Below are 27192 nucleotides of genomic sequence, written 5' to 3'. Positions count from 1 at the left end.
CACAACAAAAAGAATAATGATTCTGTAATTTCAAGAAAAAATATATCAGAAAAAAGAACCCTCAGGTGACTGAGATTTTCCCTGTGACATTTTTGAGTAGCTTATAGGGCTGTAAGATTCATGAAACAAAAAAATATTTTCCCAGGAGATTCTAAAGAGTCCTAAACAACTCAGATATTGATTTCCTCTAGTCGCATGAGATACTGTTGGTGAGGAAATTTCCGAACAACAACAATGAAAAATCTTACTGTTTCTAGTTTGATCCAAGATTATTGCAAACCAGTGCAGTACAAACTCCTTTTGATACTGTTACTAAATTAAAATTTGGGAAAAGGGAGGATACTGATACACACACATTGCAACAGCCATCCAAAACATGAATTCCAAACCACTCCTACTGTTCTTACTGAGATTTTAACAGGGGATGTTTTATATATATCATACAGATTTAACACTTGAGTACTCATCTTTGATAAATGCTGCTTAGGAAACGCTACTGCCCGTATTTTGGAGAATGCCACTTAAAGAATTAAGAACACAGTCAATCTGCACTGAGAAAGTTTAACTGGTAGCATTATTGAGGATTCATGGAAGCCCAAGGCACCACGAAACTCAATGTTGTTGAGCTACTGTTCACAGAAAGAACTCCTGTACTTACTGTGTGATCTTAATCTGGTGGCATAACTTGTCTGTATGTCTCAGTTTTTAAATCTATCAGGATGATTAACATCACCGATCTTACTGCATTGTGCGGATTAAATATGAAAATGCAAATAAAGTTTCTTTTATGCTTTTATATAAATTAGCACTTGATTAATCAGTATTTGTCTCTAATACCAGTAATTTCTGTCAACTCTTCTACTTCTTTATTTCCACATTTCCAACACTCTATCTCTGATAAATCCTAAACTGCATGTTACTAGTTGAGCCATATAAAGTTTTTGATATTCAATAGTTTTTCATTTGGAGAAACTATAATTTAATAAATCTGACTTAATAAGTGTATAATTAGAGCTCCTCCCATGTTAAAATTAAAAACAAATTAATTAAAAGTTATAGATTCGTGGGTGTGAAAATTTTTAGGTGCGGTTACAAAAAAATTTGGCTCTAATGTATAATGATTTCCATATTAGCACTCACACAAATTTACCGAAAAATTTTTACTTCTAATGTAAATGGAAACATTTAAGAACACTATCCAATTTCTGCTTGGAATTTACATTTGAAAAATATTCTAATACTTTATGACATTTAATTTTCTATGTTGAACACATAAAATTCAGACAAATCCAATATGTTTATGACATATGTATTACTCATGAATGTGAAATTCTACATCACAAACCTCTAAGGCCAAGACTGACTGGCTCTCTCAAATTCTAGCAGCTTTAAAATGTTATGATTCTATGCAGTACTTAAGAAAGCTGAGTCTATACTGAAGTGACTCGCTTATAGAAATGCATATACTTACTTAGGTGAATATAACCATGCTTAAATGAGCAATTTTATTGTTGCACTACTCCAGTTCAACAGGAAGCTACCTGAAAGCATACGAACTCAAGGGTTAACACTTTCCATTGTGGAGAACAGAAGAAATGAAAACAGATTTAGGCATTACACATGGGGTTATGTCATCACACTCAGTGAGCATTTTCCTTTCTTTGGCTTTCAAAATTACAGACCTGGTTTTATATCAGCCATTTATGGCACTCCCATTGAGAGCAGGCCTTGAACTTCACTGTGAGTAACCATGGGTACCATCCACTGCTTGTAAACAGTGATGATCTAGATAAAACATATGTCTGACCACCTTCCGACAGACAAAGGGTGGACAGACCAGTGTGTTACCCTTCAGGGTACTTTCTCTGGGCAAAAAAAGCCAAACGTTCTAACCATAAACATCAAAAAACTCTTTTACTTCAAACTTGCAAAACAAAATTTAAAAAAATAATTTTCATGAAATGTTTTACCAATAACACTTCAGTTTTGGACTGTGGAAAGAAAATGTTTAAATACTTAAGTGCCAATTAATTTTCTTATCAAGTTATGTCCATATTTTTCACATCTTTTTTTGGGTCGCAATACCATTCATAATGAATGTTCTTTTATGAGGAGGTAATGCATATAAATCACTACCAATATTTTAGAAGAGATACAAAATAGAAAATAGAATGACATTAAGTATACTATACAATAGTTTTTAGTAGACATTAAATATACTACTTATAATGTAATAGATAATAAAATAGTGTAACAGATAATAAATGAAACAATCCTAACAAACAGGAAATGATAGCTTATAATTTAATTTTTCATGCTGAGTTCTTGTACTAAACAAGCTCTCACATCATATGCTAGGCAAAAAAGGAGACTTGTAATGCAAAAAAAGGAGAAAAATAGATTTTTGAAATTAAAAGCACAGCTGCATATTTAACTAATCTCACCTAAAAAAATTTTAAGTAGAGGAAATTACTGGTAGCTCTAACTATGCAAAATTCTATCTGTTGAAAAAAATACCAAATTAGAAAAAAAATTAAAATATAAACAGAGAACTGGGGAAAATATTTCTAACAAACTTGACAAAGGTTTTCTGTATAAATTGCAGATAGCTTTAAAAATAAAATTATGAAAAACTAAAAAACTGTTCACACATATTGGTAGATACATAAATATAAATCTACCAGTACCACATAGAAAATTGGCAAAGATGCAATAAAAAAAAATCAGAGGCAGGGTGGGCCTTTAGCAGCTATGATCCCAGTAAGGGTTTGTGTCCTACACGGAAGGACCTGTTTTGATCCCTGACTTCAGCTTCTGGCCACTCTTTGCAGACCCTGTGAGGCAGTAGGGATGGCTCAAGTAATTGGGTCATGCCACCTATGTGGGAAACCTGGATTCAGGTCTCATCTCACATTCCTTAGCATTTGGGGAGTGAAAATGCAGACAGGGGTTCTTGCTTTCTGACATAAATTTCTAAAAACCAAAGAAGTACAAACAATCAGGAAATACATGGAATATATTCAGTATCATCAGTTATTGACAATAAAGAAAAAATACAATATTATTCACTAGCCATATATGACCTTGAGGAAGCTAATTAAAATCTATCAATTTCTTAATAAGATAGCGATAACTTAAAGTTGCTGTTAGAATCAAGTGAGTAGTGTATGGTAAGAGGGAGCATAAAAAGCTAATGAAAAACAATTAAAAATGAGAAATGTTTATGAACTTTTTGAATCCCTCTCATATACATATTTGATAAATAAACTGCTATAATTGCTTTTCCAATAACAATAACAAAAATAGTAATGTTGATTAGAGCTTATACTCTCAAACACTGGTTACTTAACTGTTGATTATGTATTGGGAAGCAGAGAGCACAGTTGGGTTGAATGCTTTCTCCTTTACTCTGTTTTTTTATCCGATTGCTTTTAGAAAATATTCACTCAGCCACCAAAGTTATTTCTAGTTCCACCATCATTGAAATTACTTATTAAGAGCTGAGTACATGTCAAGTTCATAGTACTTAGATCTGTCATGATGTGTTTTAGTTCTTATCCTCATTTCATAGATGAAGAACTGAGTTATAAGTGGGAGCACTGGAATATGAACCCATGACATTTGGTGGCAGGATCAACACTCTCAATCAGGGATGGGAGTTTTCTACCTGGCTCTTAAACCAATGAGAATTTTAAAAATTTTATTCATTGATTTATTTGAAAGCCAGTGTTACAGAGAGAGATAGGTGGAGGGGAGTCTTTTGTCTGCTGGTTAACTTTCTAAGATGGCTGCAACAGTTAGGCCCAGGTCAGACATAAGCCAGGAGCTTCTTTTGGTTCTCTTATGTGGGGGACAGGGGACCAAGTATTTGAATCATCCTCCACTGCTTTCTCAGACCATTATCAGGGAACTGGACTGGAAATTGAATAGCCATTTGGACTCAAGCTGTAGCCCACATGAGATGCCAACATTGCAGGTGGCAGCTATGCCACATGTCAACTCCACAAAAATAACTTTTTAAAGTTATTAATCTCCATGTGCAATACCCTCACATTTCTCAGCCACTGTGAATAAAAGGGCAAGTCAAGACGGAAAAGATAAAAATGATACGGAACATTCTAGGTTGCATCAGTACTCTGAAATAGCTAATACAAATCATATACTCGGAAGTGATTTTAAAATTACTCAGGAAGCAAAAAAGAAGTAAAAAGTAAAATTAGTAAATAGAAAAGCATCTACAATGGGGAGGGGAGAGTTCCAAAAGCATGCATTTCTGGGGTTGGAGGCGTGAAAATTAGCCATGATTTTATTACCCAATCTAATTTGATAATGATAAACTTAAGTCTGGTAGAGGTTCTTCTGGGTCACCCCGAGTAGGCCACAGCACCCAATAACGAGCACTGGGGCTGTGGCTGGGCCACCTCGGGCTGGGCTGCCCCACTTATAGGCTTATAGGAACCAGGGCTGGGAGTGGGCCCAGTAGGGGATCTTTGTGGACACTACTAGGTTGCAGCACCCACTGGAATGTGTAAGAGCTGGGGTTGGGGGCAGGTTGAGCTGGGTTGCAGCATTTGCCAGCACATGCGGGAACCACAGACAGGGATGGATAAGGTTGCGTGAGGCCACAGCACCAACTGACACACATAAGGGGCAGGGTTGTGGGCAATCTGGCCCAGGCTAGGCTGCAGCTCCCACCAGAGAATCTGAGAGCCGGGTCTGGGAGCATCACAGGTAGGGGTCCGGGCCCTTATTGGTGTTTCCAACTAGGTTGCAGCACTCATTGACTGGTGCACATAAAAGCAAAGTCTGCGAGCTTGGTCCAGGATTGGTCCAGCTAGGCTGCAACGTCTGTTGGCACATGCAAGCTAGTGTTGGGATGGGCCAGGCCAGGCTAGGCCGCAACATGTACCAGCCAATTTGAGAGTCAGGGTAAGGAGGCAGGGTTGGTGGAGTCCTCAGTGGTGCTCCCAACCATGCTATAGCATCTGCTGATATAAGTAAGAGCCTAGCCTGGTGTGTGCAAAAAGCTGGGTCTGGGGGTAGGTCAGGGCAGATCACAACACACATCAGTGCACGTGAGACAGGTCAGGGGTGGCCCAAGCCAGGTGAGGTTGCAGTCCCACAGGTATGCATGAGCAAGGGTGGGGAGGGGGCAGGCTGGGTCAGGCTGGGTCAGGCTGTAGTACCCATTAGCGAGTGTGAGAGCCAGGTTGGGAGCTGGGCCTGTGGAGACCTTAGGAGTCTCTTTGGCTGCTGGTACAAGTAAGTGCTGGGTATGGGCATGGCCTTGGCTGGGGTTTTGGGGGTCATCCTGACTAGGTTACAGCATCTATTGATACACATGAGGCCAGGCTGGGTTGGGCTGGACTTCAGTGCCTTCCTGTGAGAGCCAGATCACATGTGCCAACATGTGAGAGCCAGATCTGGGTGGAAACTCAGCAGAGGCTTTCAGGAGTTGGCCCAATGGTTGATTTCACTTGATCTCCAACCTCAGGGAACACCACATGGACATCTGATCTGACCTCAGAGCACATGTTGTAGGATTGGGCCACACCCCATTACTGACTGTGCAAGGAGAGACAACATACTGGGATGCACATGAAAGAGGACAGTGGCCTTTCTGATTCAACAGAGGAACTTGAGTCCCTTATCAAAAATGCAGGTCTCTCACGTGGGTGGCAAGAACACAAGCACTTGGGCCATTACTGCTGCATCTCAGGGTGTGCAGTAACAATGAACTGTAATTGGAAGCAGAGCTTGGAAAAAAAAAAACCCAGACACTTCTATAGGGGATGAATGCATCCCAAGCCGTGTCTTAATTGTGACATACATCTACCCCTATTTTAATTCTCTAAATGAGTTTAAAATGATTGGAAATATGAAATTAGATATTATGTCTAAATATACATTAACATTAGATTTAGAATGACATGTTACAAAGATACAGTCTGTTTCATAAACTAGTTGCTCTCTGGCATTTTAACTCGCAGAGAAAATTTATGTTGTAGCTAAATAAGCTCAGCCTTTCAGAATGAAAACTTAGATTTGTGCCTTAGTTTCTACAGAGGTAGCCCATATGCTCGTTTATTGTTAGAAGCCTCTGTTACAGCCTAGACGCAAAGTGTTCGTGTTGCACATTTGATACCATTTTAGGTACTTGAGTAAGCCTCAGGCAGTGAACCTTCAGCAGCCCTTCAACTTCAAGAGGTTTTCTCCATGAGTTTTCTTTTTGGCTCCTGCAGCGATGTAGAATCCAGCACAGAGTAGCCGCATTATTGGCAGTCTACAAAACTACTCCACTTCAAAGAGAGTTTTTAACTTAAAAAGGCAGATTTATTCCTAACGTAAAGAAATTATAAATAGGGAGCTGACATAGTGACATAGTAGGCCAAGATTCTGCTTGTGATGTAGGCATCTCATATGGGCACCAGTTCGAGACTGGCTGCTCCAGTTCCAATCCAGCTTCCTGTTAATGCATCTGGAAAAGCAGTAGAAAATGTGCAAAGTGCTTATGCCCATAATCTATGTGGGAGAGCTGGAAGACTCTTGGCTTCTGGCTTCAGCCTGACCCAGCCCCAGCTGTTGCAACTATGTGGGGAGTGAACCAATAGATGGAAGATTTTTCTCTGCCGCTCTCTTTGTAATAAATAAAATACAAATAAATTCAAATAAATAAAAAACAAAAAAGGTTTTTTTAAAGAAATCGTGTGTGTGTGTATATATATGGAGATGGAAGTGCTATTTACTTATATTTGATTCTTATACATTTTGTACATGTGTTGAGAGTACCACATGGATATGTACAACTAAAAATCTGAGTGAGCAATAAAAGGAGGATCATGAATTATAACATACACCATGAAACTACCACCCCAATCATCTTAGTTACGGATTAAACATATTTAGCCATGCAGTATGGGCACAGTCTTACTTCTGTAGGTAATGGAGTGGATCCTTCCTGGTGGAACTTTTCTGAGTGATAAAACCTTGGGTATCCCTATTGGAGTGACACTGTTTACCATCTGCTGTTGGTCTGCTTGTCTCTTTTGATACTGGCTAAGTAAATTGTCCAGGTCATGTTTACTTTGCCCATTTTCAAAATCTACTCAAACATTTTCAAAATTGTATCATTAGTTTAAAAATTATTTTTCATTTTTTTCTGAAATACAACAGGGACACATATAAAAGATGCTCTTTCAACCATCAAATGCCAGGAACAGCCAGGGCTAGAGTTGTCAAACCAAGCCAGGATCCTAGAACTCCATCTGGGTTTCTCCCACATGGCTGGCAGGAACCCAAGTACCTGAGTCATTACCTGCTGCATTCCAGGCAGGAAGCAGGAATCAGAAGTGAAGCTGGGACTGGAACTCAGACACTTCAAGTACGGGATGTGGAATTGTAAGCTGCATTTTGACCACTGTACCAAATGACCTTACCTTGTAGCATAGGTTTTAAAAAAGCATATTGGAAACAGCCCAGAATAGGCCATGGAAAGTTTCCCACTGGCACGCATTCGGCATGGGTCAGGAGCAGACCAGGCTGAATCAGTTCATGTCATCCTCTGGCAAATCCGATCACCAGAACAGAGTGTGGAATGGGCCGGGTTTGGTTGCGACAAAACCAGTACACATTATGGAACGCCAGGGCGTGGTTGCCTGTACTGGATATGAATGCAGCACCCATCCAGCACACGTGAGATCCAGGAAGGGAGGGGCAGAGCTGGCAGGGGGGTTAAGGGGCTGGTCCCCTCGCTGGACAACCACTCCCACTGGAGAGTGTTGGCTGGGATAGAGACAGACACGACTAAGCAAGGCTACAACACCCGTGCGCTGCATGTGGACAAGATCAGGGCCACAGCATCAGCTGGCAGAAGCTGGCACTGGGGACTAATTCTGTCGAGTCAAATCACAGGACCACCTAAAGAGTGCATAAACCGGGACAGAGAGACCTGGGAGGGAAAAAGTGGGTTCCCCCTTCTTGGGTCACTATTCCCGTGGGAGGGCATGAAAACTAGGACGGGGGCTGGGATGGCTAGATAGAGAGGTACTCAACAATATCTGTGAGGGCTGGATGGTTGAGTTGGTTAGATAAAACCAAGCTTTAATACCCATTGACAAGTACCAGAGCCAAATGGGATGGGGGACAGATTGGTCTTCTGCTACACATACTGGCAAACCAGGGTAGGGGGCGGTCTGGTGGGGGTTATTGTGGGTCGCCCCAACTAGGCTACAGCTCCCACTGGTTGATGTAAGGGCCGAACCAGACTGGACTGCAACACCCATTGGTTCCAGTGCAACTTGGGACTGAAAACAGAACCAACACAGCAATTGCAACCACCAGCTGATCAGGGTGATGGACTGTGCCGGGCCCTGTGCTTGCTAGAACATACAAGAATCTGGTCTGGGAATACCTCAAAGTATCTTTGGAGATCTCCCCACTTGAACTGCTGGACTCAGAATTCTAACCAAGAAAAGACAGAAGACAGAATAGGACAATCATTCATCTCAGCTACATGTTGGCAGCGAAATATGGGACAAATGGAGACTTCATGATGGACCATATCAATCAGTGGACCACCTCATCGAGCGAAACTGGCAGTGACTCATAACTGGAGAACTATTAACTCCACTTGAGCACATATCTCAGAGCATGCCCCACATCCGGGACTTGGGGTGGGCGGGAAACCGGGTGGGGCTTCTCCCTCAATATCCCCTTTTACCTCAGATACATGATGGAAACAATATGGACATAATAGCATTGCCCACCTCCCTATCCCCCTGAACCTTTTTTTTTTTCTTCTCTTTCTTGATTTTCCTTCAACTATAGTTAACTATGTAAAGATTGTCAACAACAATACAATAAAATGGATTATAAAAAAAAAAAAAGCATATTGGTTATGTTTGCTAGATAACAATAGCTCAGGTTATACTGAACCTAGTTTATAGTACTTTTTGACCTTACGCTACAGTCTTAGACTATAAAAGGAACACATGAGTAATAGGCTGGATACAGGAGGAAACACACACACACACACACACACACACACACACACACACACCATCATCATCATCATCATCATTAACCAAGAAGACTCTTAAGTAATCTGTTCGGTCTATTTAAAAACAAAAACCTTGCAGAATGAAGCATCCACCGCTTCCTTCAGAGACTTGACGATTACGGGGTTTTCCCCTTACATTAGACACATTTTCCTTTACGTAACTTTGTTCATCATTTTTAGTTACCACTTTTAGTTCTCAAAAATATTATTTCCTACTGCTATCACTACTGCTTCCCTTATTTTTCTCTCTACTCTTTTGCCCCAAACTACTGGTTATTATTTGAGTCTTCCATTTAATCCTTCATGATAAGTTGTTTCCGTTTCAGTCAACTTTAATTTTTTTTTTACTTCTAATCATGTCATATTTTTCTAAATATCAACTTCCTTTTGGTCTACAGCTTAAAAAATAGGAATACTTGATTTCATCCTTTCTTTTAGAATACAAAAATATTTATGCCATTGATGCATTACATTAGTCAACAGTATTAAAATCATGTTTTTATGATGTGTAAGAAAAATTTCAAATGAAACAAGTAAAAATAGTCACTACCATCACAAAAAACTTCTAAGACATAAAACATATTCTTGCTGCCAGAAATTTCATAGAATTAAAAGAAAAGCAAAAAGAATAAAGAATGGAAAGAAAGCACTCTCTTTAAACTCAGAAAACACAGAGATGACAAAATTCAGAAGAAATCACTTCTGGAAACAAATCATAACAAAATCTACTGTTAGGTACTAATACATACTATTTTATAGCTATTATGTATTTATATATTTATTTGTTTATGTATGATATTATAAATTTGTATCCCAGCATTCAGCATGTTAGAATTGAAACAAATGTTAAGTAAAGCAAATGTTACCACTCCTCAGTTATGTAAATAACACATTTCTTTTTGAAAGTCAACTAATTTCTTTCTACAGAGAAGGACTTGAAGAAACCTTTATTAATATAAATAAAGATTTTTAAAAGGGTCACAGATGAGCATTTAATTAAAGCACATATGCATATTCACACCACACACCTCTCTTTAGGCTGTTGACATATCAAGTTTTTAAGTTTCCATTTTCAAAAAACAAAGCCTTGATTATACGCTTTCAAATTATTTGAAGATGTGAAAGATAGTCTGCATTTCAGCCTAGTTCAAAGCCAGTAAAAAATCATTTCTTCTTCTTCCAACTCAAAGTATGTTTAGGAGGACATCTGATAGAAGTGGTAATGCCAATCTAACCAATTTTAAAATAAAAAAAATGCTTCTAGCAATATTTGGATACATATAATTTGACAAAAAAGCTTTATAAACCTAGGATTTGCAAAACAGAAAATATAAACCTCAACAAAAAAGTTTAATTTGTAATTGAAAGAAAATAATATTTTGTAGAAAAAAGTGTCCTTCTAAAAAGAGACAAATATGACTTTATTTCCCAGGAGAATTATGCCACTTTTATACAACAAAATTACAGTCACCACAAATTGCTTTCAACAATTCCATTGCTTCTTCATTTGACCACTTGAAAATCAAAATTCTTTTAGATTATAAATATAACTTTTTATAGCTCTGTTATTACGTACTGTGAACGGGGCGAGGGGGCCAATCTTGTGGCCGTAGCGTCGCACAGCTTCTCTGATGTGGCAGGGCTGGATGGCATCGCCGTGAGCCTCAACACCACAGGCCGCAGTGCTCTGCAACACAGAGACACATAAACTGTTACTAAATCAAAAACACACAACAGAACTACAGTGTATAAAATATGAAAATAAACCTTTATAACATGGACCATTCTTTCCCTTAGTATGCACAGCACTGCTGCCATATATTACCTCTAAAAAAAATTCTATTAACAAATCAAAGATGACTTTTACATGACCCCTTCCGAGCAGACCTACCAAATGCAATTTTTATACCCACAATATTTCATCTAAGCCTGCATGTCAAGGTACAGGAGAATATAGCCACTTGCATACATATGAGAAGTGTCATGGGGGTGTGTTGAAAGAACCACAGGAAGCTATTTTTTAAAAAAAGTTTAAACATTTATTATTATAAATGGTCTTGGGAGCTTCCTGGGTATATTTCTGAAATAACCTGAGGGTCATCAATTTAAAATGAAAACTGTGAAGTTGCTATACACTTATTTATCATACTGGGATCTGTCATTAAAGATCATTTCAACTTGGCTCCTAATTTTCTAGGTGTTGTCAACACATATGAAAAAGTTACACACTTTCTTGTTTTAATCCGCCATATCTATAAAAGGGAGACGTGAACACACAAGACATTAGCAAAGGAAAGATTATTTGCAAAGACAGTATGAATATCAATTCAAAAAATTATAGTTGTATATGTATGTGTACATGTGTAATACAATTTTTCAAGAAAATTAAAATGCCAGATAGGGACATGACAGTTTCATGGTTCAGCTTCTTCCAAAATGCGTTGCATTTACAGCCAAGCTCTATTGGTTAGCATCTGTCAAGTTATATAATATCTCGGTGCCTCAGCTTTCTAATTTATAATTTGGGAGTAACAATTAAAATTTCTCATATGATTATTCTGAAAGTTGAATTGAAATATATATAGTGCCTTGGGGCTGGCACAGTGGCATATTATGCAAAGCCTCTGCCTGCAGTACTGGCATCCCATGGGGTGTTGATTTGTATCCTGGCTACTCCATTTCAAATCCATCTCCCTGCTTTTATGGCCTGGGAAAGTAACAGAGGGTGGCTCAAGTCCTTAGGTCCCTGAACCCACATGTAAAATTGGGAAGAAGTTCTGGTTCCTGGCTTCAGATTGGTTCAGCTGGGCATTGCAGTCCTGGGAGTGAATGAGCTTTTGGAACATCTCTGTGTTTCTCTTTCTGATTATAACCCTGCCTTTCAGATAAAAATGAAAGTAAGTTTTAAAAAAGAATAGTGCCTTATTTATAAATGAGTAATTAGTAATATTATTATTTAAATTAAGGGCAAAAATGAAATGCCTATATATCTGAGATCCTGAGATCTGAGCTAATTTACTGTAAAGCACAGTGGGTACCAGATGTCAGGTCATCAACCTTAAAGAATCAAGGGAAAGAAATAATCAGCTTGCAGACAACTGTAAGCATAGTTTAAAACTGATATGCAGTCACATAGCTTAATATTATTTGTGTTTTTTTTTACAATGCTGCCATCACTATAATTTTTCAGTTAATACTATAATTTTTAATATTACAATTCCTTTAATTCCTTGCAATTGTCTTTAGGTAATATCTTCCATGGGCAGAAATGTGGCAAAGTCTCACTAAAGTAAAAAAAAGCACAACCTCTTTTCCCATGAGATTTTAGCTCTGAAGACTTAACACAATAAATGATACAGGTGTAAAACCATACATATGTAAGGATCTTCAACACAGTATTTAGTCATCCTAAGCACAGAACATCAGTAACAGTGCTTATCTTAGGAGGGAGAATTAGCAGCTAGAGGATAGCCATCAGAGCAGATTTAACTCTTTATCATATAGTCTTTTGGCTTCTAAAATACATCTTTATGCCATCTGCATGTTTTTCCATTATAAATTAGTATAATAATATAACAATCTCTGCAAAAATTTTATCTGCTAATTACTCAAGCTCAACCTGAAATGAGAGTTAAAATAAAAAAAAACAGATTCTATTTTTATGATTTTGACAAGATTTGAAATAAACTGAAAAGAAATTTTAAAAAAGATATCTAAGATATCTTTCTCAATTTTATTCCAACAATACTCTACAAGTCATATTTGCTGTGCCCACAATAACACAAATTAAGTTATTGTAACCCTAACTTTGGCACTGATATTAAAGTACATAGGGTTTCTTTGAATGCGTTCTCAATTCTCATTCCAAATTTTTTGTTTCAGCTGAAATATATTAGAATAAATATAATCATCAGGTCCCCAGATGAGGATAAAGCCTTCTGAGAGTCCAATGCGCCTCACAGTAAGAATGTGATTAATACTCACACTTTTGAACTAGTGCATTAATTCTAATTTTCTGAGGAAATGCATGCAAATATTAACCTGAAAATTCCAGTGGAAGCTCAGCAGAAATATGGAGCGAGACAGAAAAACAGCAAGATCTTCTGTAGTAAGTGGGCTGGGAAGTCCTTCCTGTGTGTTCGTCTGGTACCTCCTAAATATACTCCTTTTTTTGTTAATTGGATTTGTTTTCCATTTCTTTTTTTCCATAGTGAAAAAATGTAATATTTTCCCTTTACATTCCCAAATAAGTTTGGAGTTTGGTACAGAAAATCTTTCAGAATTTTTGGCACAGTAATCCATTAAGATTTGAGAAAAGTAAAGCAGGAAGTTGCTACGGCCTGAATTTGTATATACCCCTCAAAACACATATATGTTGAAATCTTAACCGCCAAGGTGATAGTATTTGGACACGGGACCTTAAGGAGATGATTAAAGCATGGGAATGAAACCCTCATGATAGTGTTAGTGGCATCATAGAAGTGATCTAACAGAGGCCTTTTACCTTTTTTGCAATGTAAGATTAGGGTCAAACGACGACTGCATGTGAACCAGGAAATAGGCCCTTATTGGACATTTCTAGTTTTATCGAAGCATATTTGACTGCTTAAGAGCTATAACTATGTTAGATATAATATGACAATTACATCATAAAAGACAGAAGTGAGGCAGACGAATTAATAAAACCACAAAAGTCATACACTTCATGGAAAAGAAGCAACTTCAAGTACACTGAAAATGTACGGATATATGTTGTAGTCTTTAGCACATTCCCAGGGGGAAAAAGGATGCAAAGAGATACATGAAGAGACCAATAGAAACTGTTAAAATGTTAATTAACTCAAAATATATATTCCATGTTCATGGATTGTAATAATTGTTATCATGAAGATGTTTGTATCCAAAGCTGATATGAACATTTAATCCAATCCCTTCCAAAAATTCCACACTTTTTTTGGCAGAAACTAAAAATCTGATTCAAAACATACATAGAATTAGAAATGAAAAAAACATATTCACATGAATTCTGAAAAACAAATATGTTTGAGTACTCAAATTACTTAACTTTCAGATCTATTGCAATGTTACAGTAATCAAGACAGGATGACACTAGCAAAAGAATTGACAACACAGTGAGATACAAATGAAATTCCAGATATAAAGTCACGTGGACAAAAGAGTACTTCACAAAGTGCATGAGAACTATATACCATCAAAAAAACCCCCTTATACACAGTTTTCAAGTGTTTATAGTAAATTAAATTTCATCTCTTGATTCCATTTCCCATACATTTTCAATGCAAAGAAAAAATTCTTTTGAACAAACAGATGGAATATTCAGATATCTGTATGTGAAATGCTGAATTTAGCCTCAATTCACCTAGTAAAAGTTAATGGGACCAGATTAGCAGAACAAATAGTAAGGTTACAAAGCTTCTAAAAGAAAACACAAAAGAATATTACCATGATTTTGGAATAACTAAATACTTTACAGCTAAAGTATGTTAAGGCAATAAACATAAATGAAACAAAAAATTGGATTGAGTTAGCATTAGACATGCATGAGAATGGCTAAAAGTCAAAACAATGACAAAACAAAATGTTGATGAGGATGTGAAGTAACTGAAACTCAGATATGGACAGTAAAAGTATAATGGTAAAGAAAAGTCTGGTAGCTTCTCTAAAAACAAAACACATGCCTATCACTGCCAGCAACATCATTAAGTATCAACTGAAAATAAACCAAAATATCTGTGCTCAAAAACTTCTACAAGAATTTTCACAAGAACGTTTATTTATAAAGATCTCAAAAGCTGCCAACATGAGAATGAATAAATGAATATATTCACACAGTGGGATATTGCTCAGCAATAAAGAAAATAAATTCTATTGAAACTATACATTTCAAAAACCTTCCAACTAAAAGAGAATTCCGAGAAATGAATACATACCATATTCTTTTTACCTGACATTCTAGAACACAGCAGAATAAACTAGCCTCTTAATTAAAAAAAAAAAAAAAAAAAAGGAAAAAGGAAAAAAGCTCAGCACGGGTTGCCTTTCCAGAGTTGGTGGCAGGAACTGCTGGACAGGGAGTATAGATGAACTTTTTGAAAGGATGATAGTGTTTGATATCCTAATAGAGCTTTCAAAAAATTTTATATTTGTTAAAACACATTAAATAGTCCACCTGAGTCAAGTGGTTCAGGTAAATTAATTTCACCTTAAAAAACCATAAGGTAGATACAATGAAGTGTTTAGGAATGAAAGGGTGCTCAGCAATGTTTCAGAGAAAACAAGCATTGGGACTATGTGTGTAAAGGGATGGATATATGGAATAACCATTAACACAATAAACACACAACTATACAGTATCCACAGTAAAACATTAAGTGTAGAATCTACATGATAGCTACAGGATGCTCATTCTGTAATCCTTTTAACTTCTCTATGCATGAAAAACTTCATAAAAAAACATTAGAAAATCATTACCCTTTTTATATAGAAGAAAGCTGTTTAAAAAGTGTGACTAGAGGGGCTGGCAAGAAGGACAAAACATAGTACATTAAGCTTCTGCCTTCAGTGCCAGCATCCTATAAGGGTGCCGGTTTAAGTTCTCACTGTTCTACTTTCTATCCAACTCCCTGCCAATGTACCTAGGAAAGCAGTGAAAGATGGCCTAAAGCCTTGGGCCACTGTACCCATGTGGGAAATCCAGAAGAAGGCTATGGCTCCTGGCTTTGGACTGGGCCAGCTCTGGCCTTTGTGGTTATTTGGGAAATGAACCAGAGCATGAAAAATTCTCTCTGTATCTTCTCCTCTTTTCGTAAATCTACCTTTGAAATAAAAATAAAAATCTTTAAAAAAAAACCCTCTTGTAATAAGAAATTTAAGTAGAAGTCATTGAGAATTGTTGAATGCTACTGGGCAGTGAAAACAAAACAGTACATTCTTTATATCTCTGAAAAAACCAAAATGGATCCTTCCCCACTCTGTAGCAGAAAATTAAATATAACAAATCTCCCCCTGCCTAACCCTGCTTGGGTATAACCGAGTCCAGCAGACAGCACTTAAAATAAGACACTTGCCTAAAGAGATATAGTTTTCAAATAAAGTGTCCACAACTACCATCAAGATAAGATTTTCTTCACCATTTCATGAAGGTAGTATTATTCACAGCTTACAAACATAAAAAAATTACCATTATCTATTCTAGAGAAATGATGTCCTTGCCTTGTCCTTCCAGGTTTTAAATGTTAATTTTGGTATGTTTACTTTTATATAAAATCATAGCTGTTCACTTACAGCTTTGAACATTTCTGAGATATCTACATTCCTACCTAAAGTTCTGCTAGAATTTCAAGTTTATATGTCTCAAAAGGAATCTTAAAACTTTTTCCACAAACTGAATGCGTTTCAGGTATTTTGTGTTTGTGACCAGTATCTACTCAGAAGCTCACTCAAACCCTTGCACTGGAGATCCCACCACCTTTCCCACATCTAATTCCTTCCTCCTATCTCTCTTATCTGGTTTCTCTGGCCATGACTGTAAGTCTGTTCTGTATTTCATATGGAAGCACTTTAAATATTTGAAAACTGTTATTTTTAGAACTTTTTCTCTTCTAGTCAAACACCCCAAGTTCCTGCAGCCAGTTATTATGAGACACGCTTTTAGGCTCCTTCACTCCAATTTACTGTACATAGCATCACTATTTGGATCTTCTTAAAACATCCGCTTGAATGAATCACTCTTCAGCCAAGAAACCTTCACGTGTCTCTTGACGCTAGTAGTCCAACACCCTGTACAAGTTGTGCCTTAATTCTCTAGTGTCAAAGAAAGCTTTGCTTGAGGAATTTAGTTGAGGGGTTTTTTTGTTTTGTTTTGTTTTTTTCTTGTACAACTGTATTTCTGCTGTGTCTGCAGCCTGAAAGTAATTTCCACATGGGGGACTTTTCTTCAACATTCAGCCTTCTCTCCATAGCCTGTGACTGTAAACTAAAGTTTTCTTGGTTTTTGCTTTTCAGTCGTCTATATTGTCTGGGTTACTCATTTGAAAATGAATATACACCATCTTGAGTTGCTGGCTTGTTTGTTATGTCTCTTTGAACATATATCACATCAGTCTTCAGAATCCCTCTGTGGCATAGTCCTCAATGTTCAGGTCCTTGATGTTGGTTGCTGGACTATAACACTGATGCAAGATTCCTTCCCTATCATTCTCTTATATTTTGTCAGGTAACAAAGGGCAGAGAAGGTGGCCTCTTTGACTACTAGCTTAGAGGAGGAAAGGTGTCTGCCAGGCCAGGAAAAGGCATGAGGCTTGTACTAACATATTTTGTCAGGATGCTCTCCTACATTCATGCTCCCACCTCCCAGAGAGCCCAGGAAATCAGCAAACAGGACATTTTTCTCAACTGCTGGGTAAGCTGAGAACAGCAGCTGTGGTTGCTGAGCAAACGCCCAGGGCAGCTTGGCCACCCTGGAGAACCAAGAAAGGGTGGAGGTGGAGGGAAATAAAACGTTTTCCTAGTCATGCAAGCAATCACTTCAATGTTAAGGGAAAACTAGGCTTGTTATGTTCACAGTAAATTTCCTCAATTAGAAATGTTACAACAAATCTGTCTGATGTTAATGGAAAGCATACTTACGCACATATTCATAATGTGAACATGCATCAAAGATATTTTAAATGGTGTTCTTTGACATCACAATTTGTGTTTGTAACAAAAAGAAAACAAATAGTGTTTGATCAACTAAGTAAGCTTTAGAAACTTTTAAAGTATGTCGGCTGATAATGATGTATGACCTTTCCCAAGGGGAAAAGATGGATTTTTAATGAGCATAAACGCTTTAATCCCTACTTCAACTCCAAGCCAATATGATCTTCTAAGGGGGTATACCAGGATATTAAGCTGATTTTTTGTCTGGAAAAGGCAAAAGTTATGCAGGTGTATACACACACACACACATGTCTGTGTGCATGTGTAGCTTCTAAGTATCACAGAGCAGAGATATTTAACCTGGGATCCACAGCCTGAGATGATACGCAAAATTTGCAAATGTGTTTACACAGAAAGGTTTTGCAGTTTTCATTAGATTATCAAAGGGGGTATGTAACCTAAAAAAGGATTATTACTACTTCTTAGAGACTATTCAGATTTGACCTGCAGGAATTAACAGGGAGTAGATATTTGTAATTAAGGCATGGATATAAAACAGTGCTCAGTCAGTGTTACTTTACACATTATAACCAACCTGACTTGCTTCACAGTTATGCATGTGGATATTAGCCTAACATTGCTCCCTTTACTATGGTGATTACAATGAATTGCATGAAGTTGTTGTTTTTTGCCAGCAAATGTATCCAGCATACTATGTTATATTTTTGGTTTTTAGACACATACTACTTACAGAACATATTCAGTATATTTGAAGTGGTATACAGCTTTTATAGAAGGTCTTAAAATTGGCAAGAAGAGTTTACAGCTGGGTATGCCAGCAGTATCAATCAGATAAGAAAGATGATTTTCACATGATAGGGTTAATCCATAAATGAAGATAAATGCTACTTTAAATTTTGTTTGGATATGGATTAACAGGTGAGACAGAAAGTTATGAATAAATGTCAGGAACTATTCTGTAACTTCTAATATCTCATCTTTTGGGGCACCAAGAATTAACTTTTTGTATCATTATCGAATTACCTAAAATAGATATTCATCACTCATGGAAAAGGGACAACCTCTAGAATTATCCCTCTCTAATTTCTGAAGAGATTAGAAAGCTAAATGAAGCAAAGAAAAATTGGAACAATTTGTTGTGTCACTTGATTATCAGGGCCTGGCTCATAGTAGGTGCTCAAGTATTTGAATGTTGAATTTTTCACTAAAGGTTACTATTTGTCAAGAACCACTAATGAAATAACAGATACATGAAAAGACCATGGATGCGTTCAGGACAAACAATTTGATTCTTACCTCAGCAGAGTTGTGATACTGAATGAAGGTTGCAGAAATGGCATGGCTAAAGGGGTCCCCTGCTTTGGTTACCATGTCCTGTCTCACGAGCAGAGCCAAATCCACTAACTAGAAGAAGATCAGAGTAGTGAGAGGGAAGTCATACAGCTGGAAATAATCATGAATATCATTGCAAAGGTAAACTTCAAAGTAATACATTCCAAATACTGACAATACTGTCTGCTTACAACTATATCATCTATGTAAGAATATACTGCCATTGGCTGGAGAAGTGACTTACCTGTGAATACAAATGGTATATTCTGATTTGCTAGAGGAGTGGTTCTTAAATTTATTTCAGAATCACTAGGGAAGTACTTTAAAATACAGATTTCTGGGCTGTATGCCCAGAGATTCTAACTCATTAGGAATTTGCATTTTAAACAAAAACCAAGGAAATGCTGATGCTGTGGTCTAAAGACCACACTTCCAGAAACTCTGTTAGAAGGCAGAGATTCTGGACTCAGATTTGCTAATCACTTGGGAGATCTCATATACCTGGAAAGCAATTTTTCAAATCTTAAAAATAACATCTAAATGAGGCAGATGTGGACCTAAGAGTTCAACGTCAAGAAAAAGTATGCAGGCATTCCTTATCATAAAGTTACAAGAAAACATTTGTTTTACCTAACAGCCACAAGAGCTGAGGATCCAAAGAACTAAATTAATATAAAAAAATGACATGAACTGTCAGAGAAGACAACTCATGGCCAGTTTCATTCCTGGTACAGTGCAGTCGGTACAAGGACTGATCACAGATAGAAATAAGGAAAAATTATTCTTAGGAGCCTGACAGGAGAGTTTCATGTTCTTACCTGTGCCACAGTTTCATACGCTAAATATGCTAAAAGTTCCATAGCGACAATAGTTGGTTTGATTTCCATACTGCTGCAGTCCAACCAGTCTCGAAATTTAGAAGTTTTTTTGGCTAGCCAAAAAATAAATAAATTAATTAAATAAAATAAAATTAGTTTTTTTTTTTAAAGATTTACTCATTTTATTACAGCCACATATACACAGAGGAGAAGAGACAGAGAGGAAGATCTTCCGTCCAATGATTCACTCCCCAAGTAAGCCGCAACGGGCCGGTGCGCGCCGATCCGATGCGGGGAACCTGGAACCTCTTCCGGGTCTCCCACGCGGGTGCAGGGTCCCAATGCATTGGGCCGTCCTCAACTGCTTTTCCAGGCCACAAACAGGGAGCTGGATGGGAAGTGGAGCTGCCGGGATTAGAACCGGCGCCCATATGGGATCCCGGTGTGTTCAAGGTGAGGACTTTAGCCGCTAGGCCACACTGCCGGGCCCAATAAAATTAGTTTTTAAGATGCTTAATACTGTATATAACTATTGCCAAGCTAAAATTATACATAAAAGTAATTATACATTAATTATGCAAATGCATTGAATAATGAATAAGAGGCATTGTTTTTAAATTTTAATAATGTAACCACAAGAAACCTAAGTTTTAACTCTGTTACAAAGCAACAAAATAGCTGCACTCAAGAAACGTCTTGTGCTTTCAGATTCTTTGTCATCTGCGCTCTATGACATAGTATACTGAACGGCTGCTGTTTACACTTCCCACAGTTTCACAATAAGGTCCTCCTGGCTGTAACTTTATGTTACAAGGACAGGAAGAAGAGCTGCTCGTTTGATTTTTTTTAAAGATTTATTTAGAAAGTTAGATATACAGAGAGAAGGAGAGATACAGAGAAAGATATTCTATCTAGTGGTTCACTCCCCAAGTGGCTGTAACAGCCCATCAGAGCTATCTGAAGCCAGGAGCCAGGAGCTTCTTCTGGGTCTCCCACATGGGTGTAGGGTCCCAAGGCTTTGGGCCATCCTTGACTATTTTCCCAGGCCACAAGCAGGGAGCTGAAAGTGCTCCCCAGCACCCATATGGGATCCTGTTGCACACAAGGCAAAGATGTAGCTACTAGGTTACCACACAGGACTCTGCTTGCTTGATTTAACCTAATTTATTCTTGTGAAAAGAAAACCCCCTCAGAGAGAATTTGTGATAGAACACACAGAAATTGCATTTTTAATACTTCAGTCTCAAAAGTTGTGAATTCTGAATTAAATAAACTAACATCTGGTCTGATCTAAACCCGTGGTTGTATGTTTTTGAGTGCAAAGATGTCCACATTCTGGGGCCAGCCTTGTGGCACATAAGGTTAAGCCATTGCTTTTAACATTGGCATCCCATATCATACTGTGGGTTAAATTTCCAGCTGTTTCCCAACCAGTTTTCTGCTGATGTGCTTGAGAACACAGCAGAAGGTAGCCCAAGTAAGTACCAGGGCTACTGCCACCCATGTGGAAAATCACCTGGGGTTCCTTACTTCCGGCTTTGTCCTAGCCCAGCTCTTGCTGCAGCAGCCACCTGGGGAATGACTCAGCAGATGGAAGCTCTCCATGTGTGTCTCTCTCCCTTCCTTTTGCTTTGCCTTTCAAACTAAGGGAGCCTTAAAAAAAAGGAAGAGAGAGAGAGAGAAAGAAAGAAGATAGGCTCATTCTTAAGCCTGACTTTCAAATGCAGCTTCATATTACTGCCATATAATTTCCCACCTAGCCTTGACTGTAATCCTCTCTGTTTCACTCTTGCTCCTTTCTTTCCATGAATGTTTTCTGATCACTCTTCTTCACTGTGTGAATCTTGACCACTCAAGTCAAAAGTTTACTTCTCTGTGATAGCCATTTATTGTATCATTACACATCAATTCAGGTCTATTTATAAATTCTTTTCTTTTTTGAAGATCTATTTTATTGTTATTTGAAAGTCAGATATTTACAGAGAGGGAGAGAGACAGAGAGGAAGATCTTCCATCTGCTGATTCACTCCCCAAGCGGTTGCAATGGCCGGAGCTGCGCCGATCTGAAGCCAGAAGCCAGGAGCCTCTTCCAGGTCTCTCAAGGCTTTGCGCTATCCTTGACTGCTTTCCCAGGCCACAAGCAGTGAGCTGGATGGGAAGTGGTGCCCATATGGGATCCAGGCACATGCAAGGCAAGGACTTTAGCTCCTAGTCTAGCGTGCCTGGCCCTGGTCTTTTTATAATTTCTCAAGCCGCAATGTAAGTTCTTTGTGGGGGAAGACTATACCTTACACTTCTCTGTGTACCTAAAAGTACCATGCATCTCCTACGTAACATGCACATATGGAATCTTCAGTTAATTATCCTAAACTCCCACAGTGCTAAGCACAGGGTTCACTACACATTTCTAATTTAAATAAGCTAGAAGGAAAAGATTACTAATGAAGATTTCATATAATCGGTAAAAAACCTTCAAAAACCCACTGATTATTTAGATTAATCTGGTCCCATAAGTCTTGTAAAACACTTAATAGTAATTCAAAGCATGATATTTTATTCCTTATAGATAGAATCTTCCATGCATTTTACATACAGAAGAGTTTCCTTCTACATAAATCAGAGAAGATGCAAGTCCTGCTATCAAAGCACATACTCAAAACTGTCAAATATGGCAGAATTACGATAATTCCCCTCAAAGCTATTACCCTAAAGTAACCAGTCTTCCAAATACTCTCTAGCATGCAACATTCCATCTAACCAGAAAGCTGCAATAGCTCACAAACACTTACTGAACATCTATAGAATACCTCTGTCAGATCACTCGGAAAAAAGAAACACTGATTTGGTGATTGTGCTTAAAACAGTATATTTTAAATTGAGGAAAAATGTTGTTAGAATACAGTCAGATATAGCTAAATGATCAATAGAATTTGCAGCCTCCTCACTAGCACATAAGCCCCAAGAATGCTTCACCACTGGCAACCCCAGGCTGACATTAGCAAACTCACAAGAAATATTTCTAGAAGAAATGCATGTATCAGTGAAAAAAACAACTCACTTTAATAAAACAAAAGGTCCAAATTCTATGCATTATTAAAGATGTGTATAGGGTGCATAAATCTTTTGCTTTTGCTATTCTACTAACATGATTTTCTGACCTAATTTCCTCTTTGTACCCTGAAAAAGGACTGCTTCAAAGATCATTGTTCAAGGACCTATTGGTTCCAGTAGGAAAGACACAGCCACCCCTAGCAGGATGGTTTGCTTTCATCACTAGGTAAGACAATCTTGGAATGAATGAGTTCCTTCAACTTTTCTCTTCTCCAACATATCAGGAGAAAGGACAATCTGGAAATTGACTAACAATTTAAATAGAATCCTTAACAATGACCTGAAGTTTCCATCTTGATCAGCTTCCTGATACCATCTGAGTTTTCCTTCTGAACTTGACATAAAACAATTCATATAATGATTTAATATGGAAACTTTTTATTTTCACACCCCTCCTATCTTTCTTGTCAAGGATTACTAATAAAATTTAGGCTTCCTGTAATATTCCATTCTCTTATTTCATGATTTCCACCCCATCCCTCTCATCAGTCTCTCTCTCTCTCTTTTTTTTCTCTCTCTAATTTAACACAGAAAGAACTTCTATCCAATGGTTCACTCCTCAAATACCCATAATAGTTGGGGCTATGCCAGAAACCTGGAGTGCAACCCAGTTTCCCCTTGCAGATGGCAGGGAATCAAGTGTTTGAAACATTATCTGCTGCCTCCTTGAGTTAGCAAGAGTTGGAGTTGGAAGCAAGGCTGCGACTTGAATCTAGGCATTCTGATACAGGTTATGGGTATCTCCACTAGTGTCTTAGCAACTGTACCAAAAGCCTGTCCCACTCATTGCACTCAAAAAGAAAAAAAAATCTCTCCCTCACCCAATTTATTTATTTATTTAAAAGAGAGTTAGAGAGGGAGTCAGATCTTTCATTTGTGGATTCACTCCCCACAAACGGCTTCAATAGCCAGGGCTGAAGCCATCTGAAGCCAGGAGCCAGGAACTTTCTCTGGGTCTCCCACATGGGTACAGGAGCTCAAGTCCTTGGGCCATTTCCTCTTCTTTCCCAGGTACATTAACAGGTAGCTGGACTGGAAGTGCAGGCACCTGGACTCAACCAGTGTCCATATGGAATGCCTACTTTACCTGCTGTATCTTAGAGCCAGGCCCCAAGAAATTATTCCACAACGATTCAGCCTTTCAAAATCATGATTCTTTAAATTAAGTGAAAATAGCATTCCTCAGAAGGCATGATTTTCCCTGGAATTTCCACAGTGGTTCTTTACTATTCTTCTGTACATATTAGGCAGCTACTGATTGTCAGTCTGTTCATTTTCTTACCTAACAAAGAGCCTCTAGGCATTATTTCCATTCCCTTAGGAGAACAAAGTCTTCCCTCAGTAAATATACAAATCTAACAGAGTAACAGCAAACTTACATCAATGACAGAAACTAAAACTCAATGAAATCATGTTTTAAGAAATAACCATCATTCTACAAGTTCCTATCCAACAAAATAATCATTTAACTATAGATGTATAATGAAGTTATTTTAAATAAAGTAAGTACTTCAAGGACTCTCAGAGCGTAAGAAAAAAACACCAAGCCAAGAACATTTGACTTAAACATTTTAAGTCAAGAGCATATATTTAAAAAAATTAAAGATAGCAACTGAAATAGTAAACATAAAATACAGGATAAACAAACCAGAAGAAGAAAATTGGGTGAATAAAGTCCAATCAATACAGTAGAATACAGAAAAGGCAGAAAAAAATGAATTCTAAATACTCAGTAGATGTAAAACACAGAAACAGCATATGCTATTTCAAATGTATTCACAATTAAATGCACATAATTGGAATTTTTCAATTGAGACAGATTCTGATTTATAAAGATTTATTTATTTGAAAGGCAGCATGACAGAGAAAGAGAAAGATCTCAGTTCGTTTCCCAAATGCCCACAACAGCTATTGCTAGGCCAGGGCAAAGCCAAGAACCACGGGTTTCTGACATAGGTTACAGGAAAACAAGTATTTAGTCATCATCTGCTGCCTCCCCAGGCCCATTAGCAGGGAGCTGGAAGGGAAAAGAAGCAGCAGACTCAAACTAGCATTCCAACACAGGAAGCAATATGATGAAAGCAGCAGCTTCACTTGTCAGACTACAAAGCCAGCCTCTCTCTGCTTTATTAAAAAGATCATCCTAGTTATTAGTTGTTTACAAAACCCATGTATAAAAATAAAAGTTTGAAAGGAAAGGATTAGAAGATAAGCTATCAGGAAAATTGCAGTTAAGATAATTTTGAGAATCAACATTACCATCAGATTATAACAGATTTTTTTTAAAAGAGTTATTAATTTTATTACAGCCAGATATACACAGAGGAGGAGAGACAGAGAGGAAGATCTTCCGTCCAATGATTCACTCCCCAAGTGAGCCGCAACGGGCCGATGCGCGCCGATCCAAAGCCGGGAACCTGGAACCTCTTCCGGGTCTCCCACACGGGTGCAGGGAACCTGGAACCTCTTCTGGGTCTCCCACGTGGGTGCAGTGTCCCAATGCATTGGGCATTGGCTTTCCCAGGCTACAAGCAGCGAGCTGGATGGGAAGTGGAGCTGCCGGGATTAGAACCGGCGCCCATATGGGCTTTCAAGGTGAGGACTTTAGCCGCTAGGCCACGCTGCCGGGCCCAGATTATAACAGATTTTAAGGGAAAGGGCTATTAGATTTATTCAGTTACAAGACTGGTGGATTGGCCGTTGTCCTGATGCTACAGCCCACACTTAGCCTATTAACTCATTTATTCTAAAATGCTCCAGCAATGCCAGTGGCTGCTGTGACTAAATGCTTAAGAAGACACATATAGTAGCAGGATGACAATTTCTATGTCCTGATAATTTACCAAAAAGAGAATAATAAAGAGAACTCAACACTCTGAGCAATATTTTCTGAATTTGCTGACCCATACTTGGATTAGCATTCCCAGAGTTTGGTCATATAAAACATTCTCCCTCCAAGGTTTCATAATGAAGTACCGATGGGAATCATATAAACAAATACTTTTATAAATAACCAAATCTCTTCCAAGAAAAGAAAGTTAAGAATAATATACTCCTTATCCTGTAATTATTTCACACAGCAAAATTTTCAATCTACTATACTTTATGATTGAATTAAAAACAAAAATGAAGTCACTACGAACCTGGTTTTCATTTTCTAACATATTGGTCACTCAATATCATGCCAATTAACTCCACAATGTTGTAAATTGTTATTGATGTTATGTTGGGGCTTTTAATTGGTCGGGATGATATTCTGCCAGCTCTACTTTCAGACCAGGGATGGTCTCCCAATGAAACTGTTGAACTTATCTGGACAATAAGATGCTAGACTCTATGCATGGTACATGCTTGCAATGAAGGAATCATGACTGGATATGAACTGTGATACCGCAACAATGTGGAGGAATCCACCATGGGGGGGAGGGTCTGGGGAAGGGTTATGAAACTGTGTCACAAAATGAAATTTAAAAAATATTAAAAAAAAAAACCTGGTTTTCAAAACAAGGGCATATTAAGAAGTCTTAAGACTATTAATTTTGCTGTGAAATAGCACTTCTGTTCCTTTAAGTGAAATAAATTTGAATATGATTTTAAAAAATAGTTGAATTACACTAAATGTTACTTTATAAACTGGAGATTTATACTTATAAAAGAGTTGAATGCCATTTTTAAACCTAAGAATTATAATACAAAAACCTCTCATTTGCTGAAATTGCCAGGATCTGTAGTGTCATTTACTTAATGCTTCACAGATGTATGATGCCAAATTGTTAGATTGGAAAGTATATTTAGTTAGAAAAAAATCTTCCCAAACTTGTTTTCCTATATTTCACTGGCATCCACATGAGGTACTATTTGCAATGTGTCATTTATATGCACTTTATGATCTATAAATGAAGCTTTCATTTTCTTTTTCCAAATCAAATGCATTGTTATTGTGACCACATAATAGCTTTTCATTAAAAGACATCATTGTTTCTATAATCCCTTAGACCAGGGTCATGTGCTACTTCGTCATATTTTTAACTGAACTTCTCATCACACTTTCTTTTTGACCTTTACCCCCACAGCATTAATCATCACTGAACTGCTCCAAGGATGTTTTGCTACACAATCCAACCTACTATCATGAGTTCTCATGTACTTTTAATACGGGTGTTTCAATGATGGGAAAGTACTACTTCTACA

At 37.7% G+C, this 27192-nt stretch overlaps 1 protein-coding gene across 1 annotated transcript in view; it reads right to left on the bottom strand.

Moving 5' to 3' along the window:
- Positions 1-27192, bottom strand: part of SUPT3H (SPT3 homolog, SAGA and STAGA complex component) — a 385298-nt gene that overhangs the window by 67297 nt on the left and 290809 nt on the right. Inside the window, exons 8-10 of the mRNA XM_058662338.1 lie at positions 19891-20003; positions 19037-19144; positions 10635-10745 (exon numbers count right to left, since the gene is read on the bottom strand). Coding sequence (XP_058518321.1) covers positions 10635-10745; positions 19037-19144; positions 19891-20003 — 332 coding nt within the window. The remainder of the gene's footprint in view (positions 1-10634; positions 10746-19036; positions 19145-19890; positions 20004-27192) is intronic.

Source organism: Ochotona princeps, chromosome 1 (genome assembly GCF_030435755.1).
Source record: "Ochotona princeps isolate mOchPri1 chromosome 1, mOchPri1.hap1, whole genome shotgun sequence".
Taxonomy (NCBI): Eukaryota; Metazoa; Chordata; class Mammalia; order Lagomorpha; family Ochotonidae; genus Ochotona; species Ochotona princeps.
The sequence above is the reverse complement of the archived record's forward strand: the minus strand, read 5'-3'. Positions and strand labels throughout refer to the sequence as shown.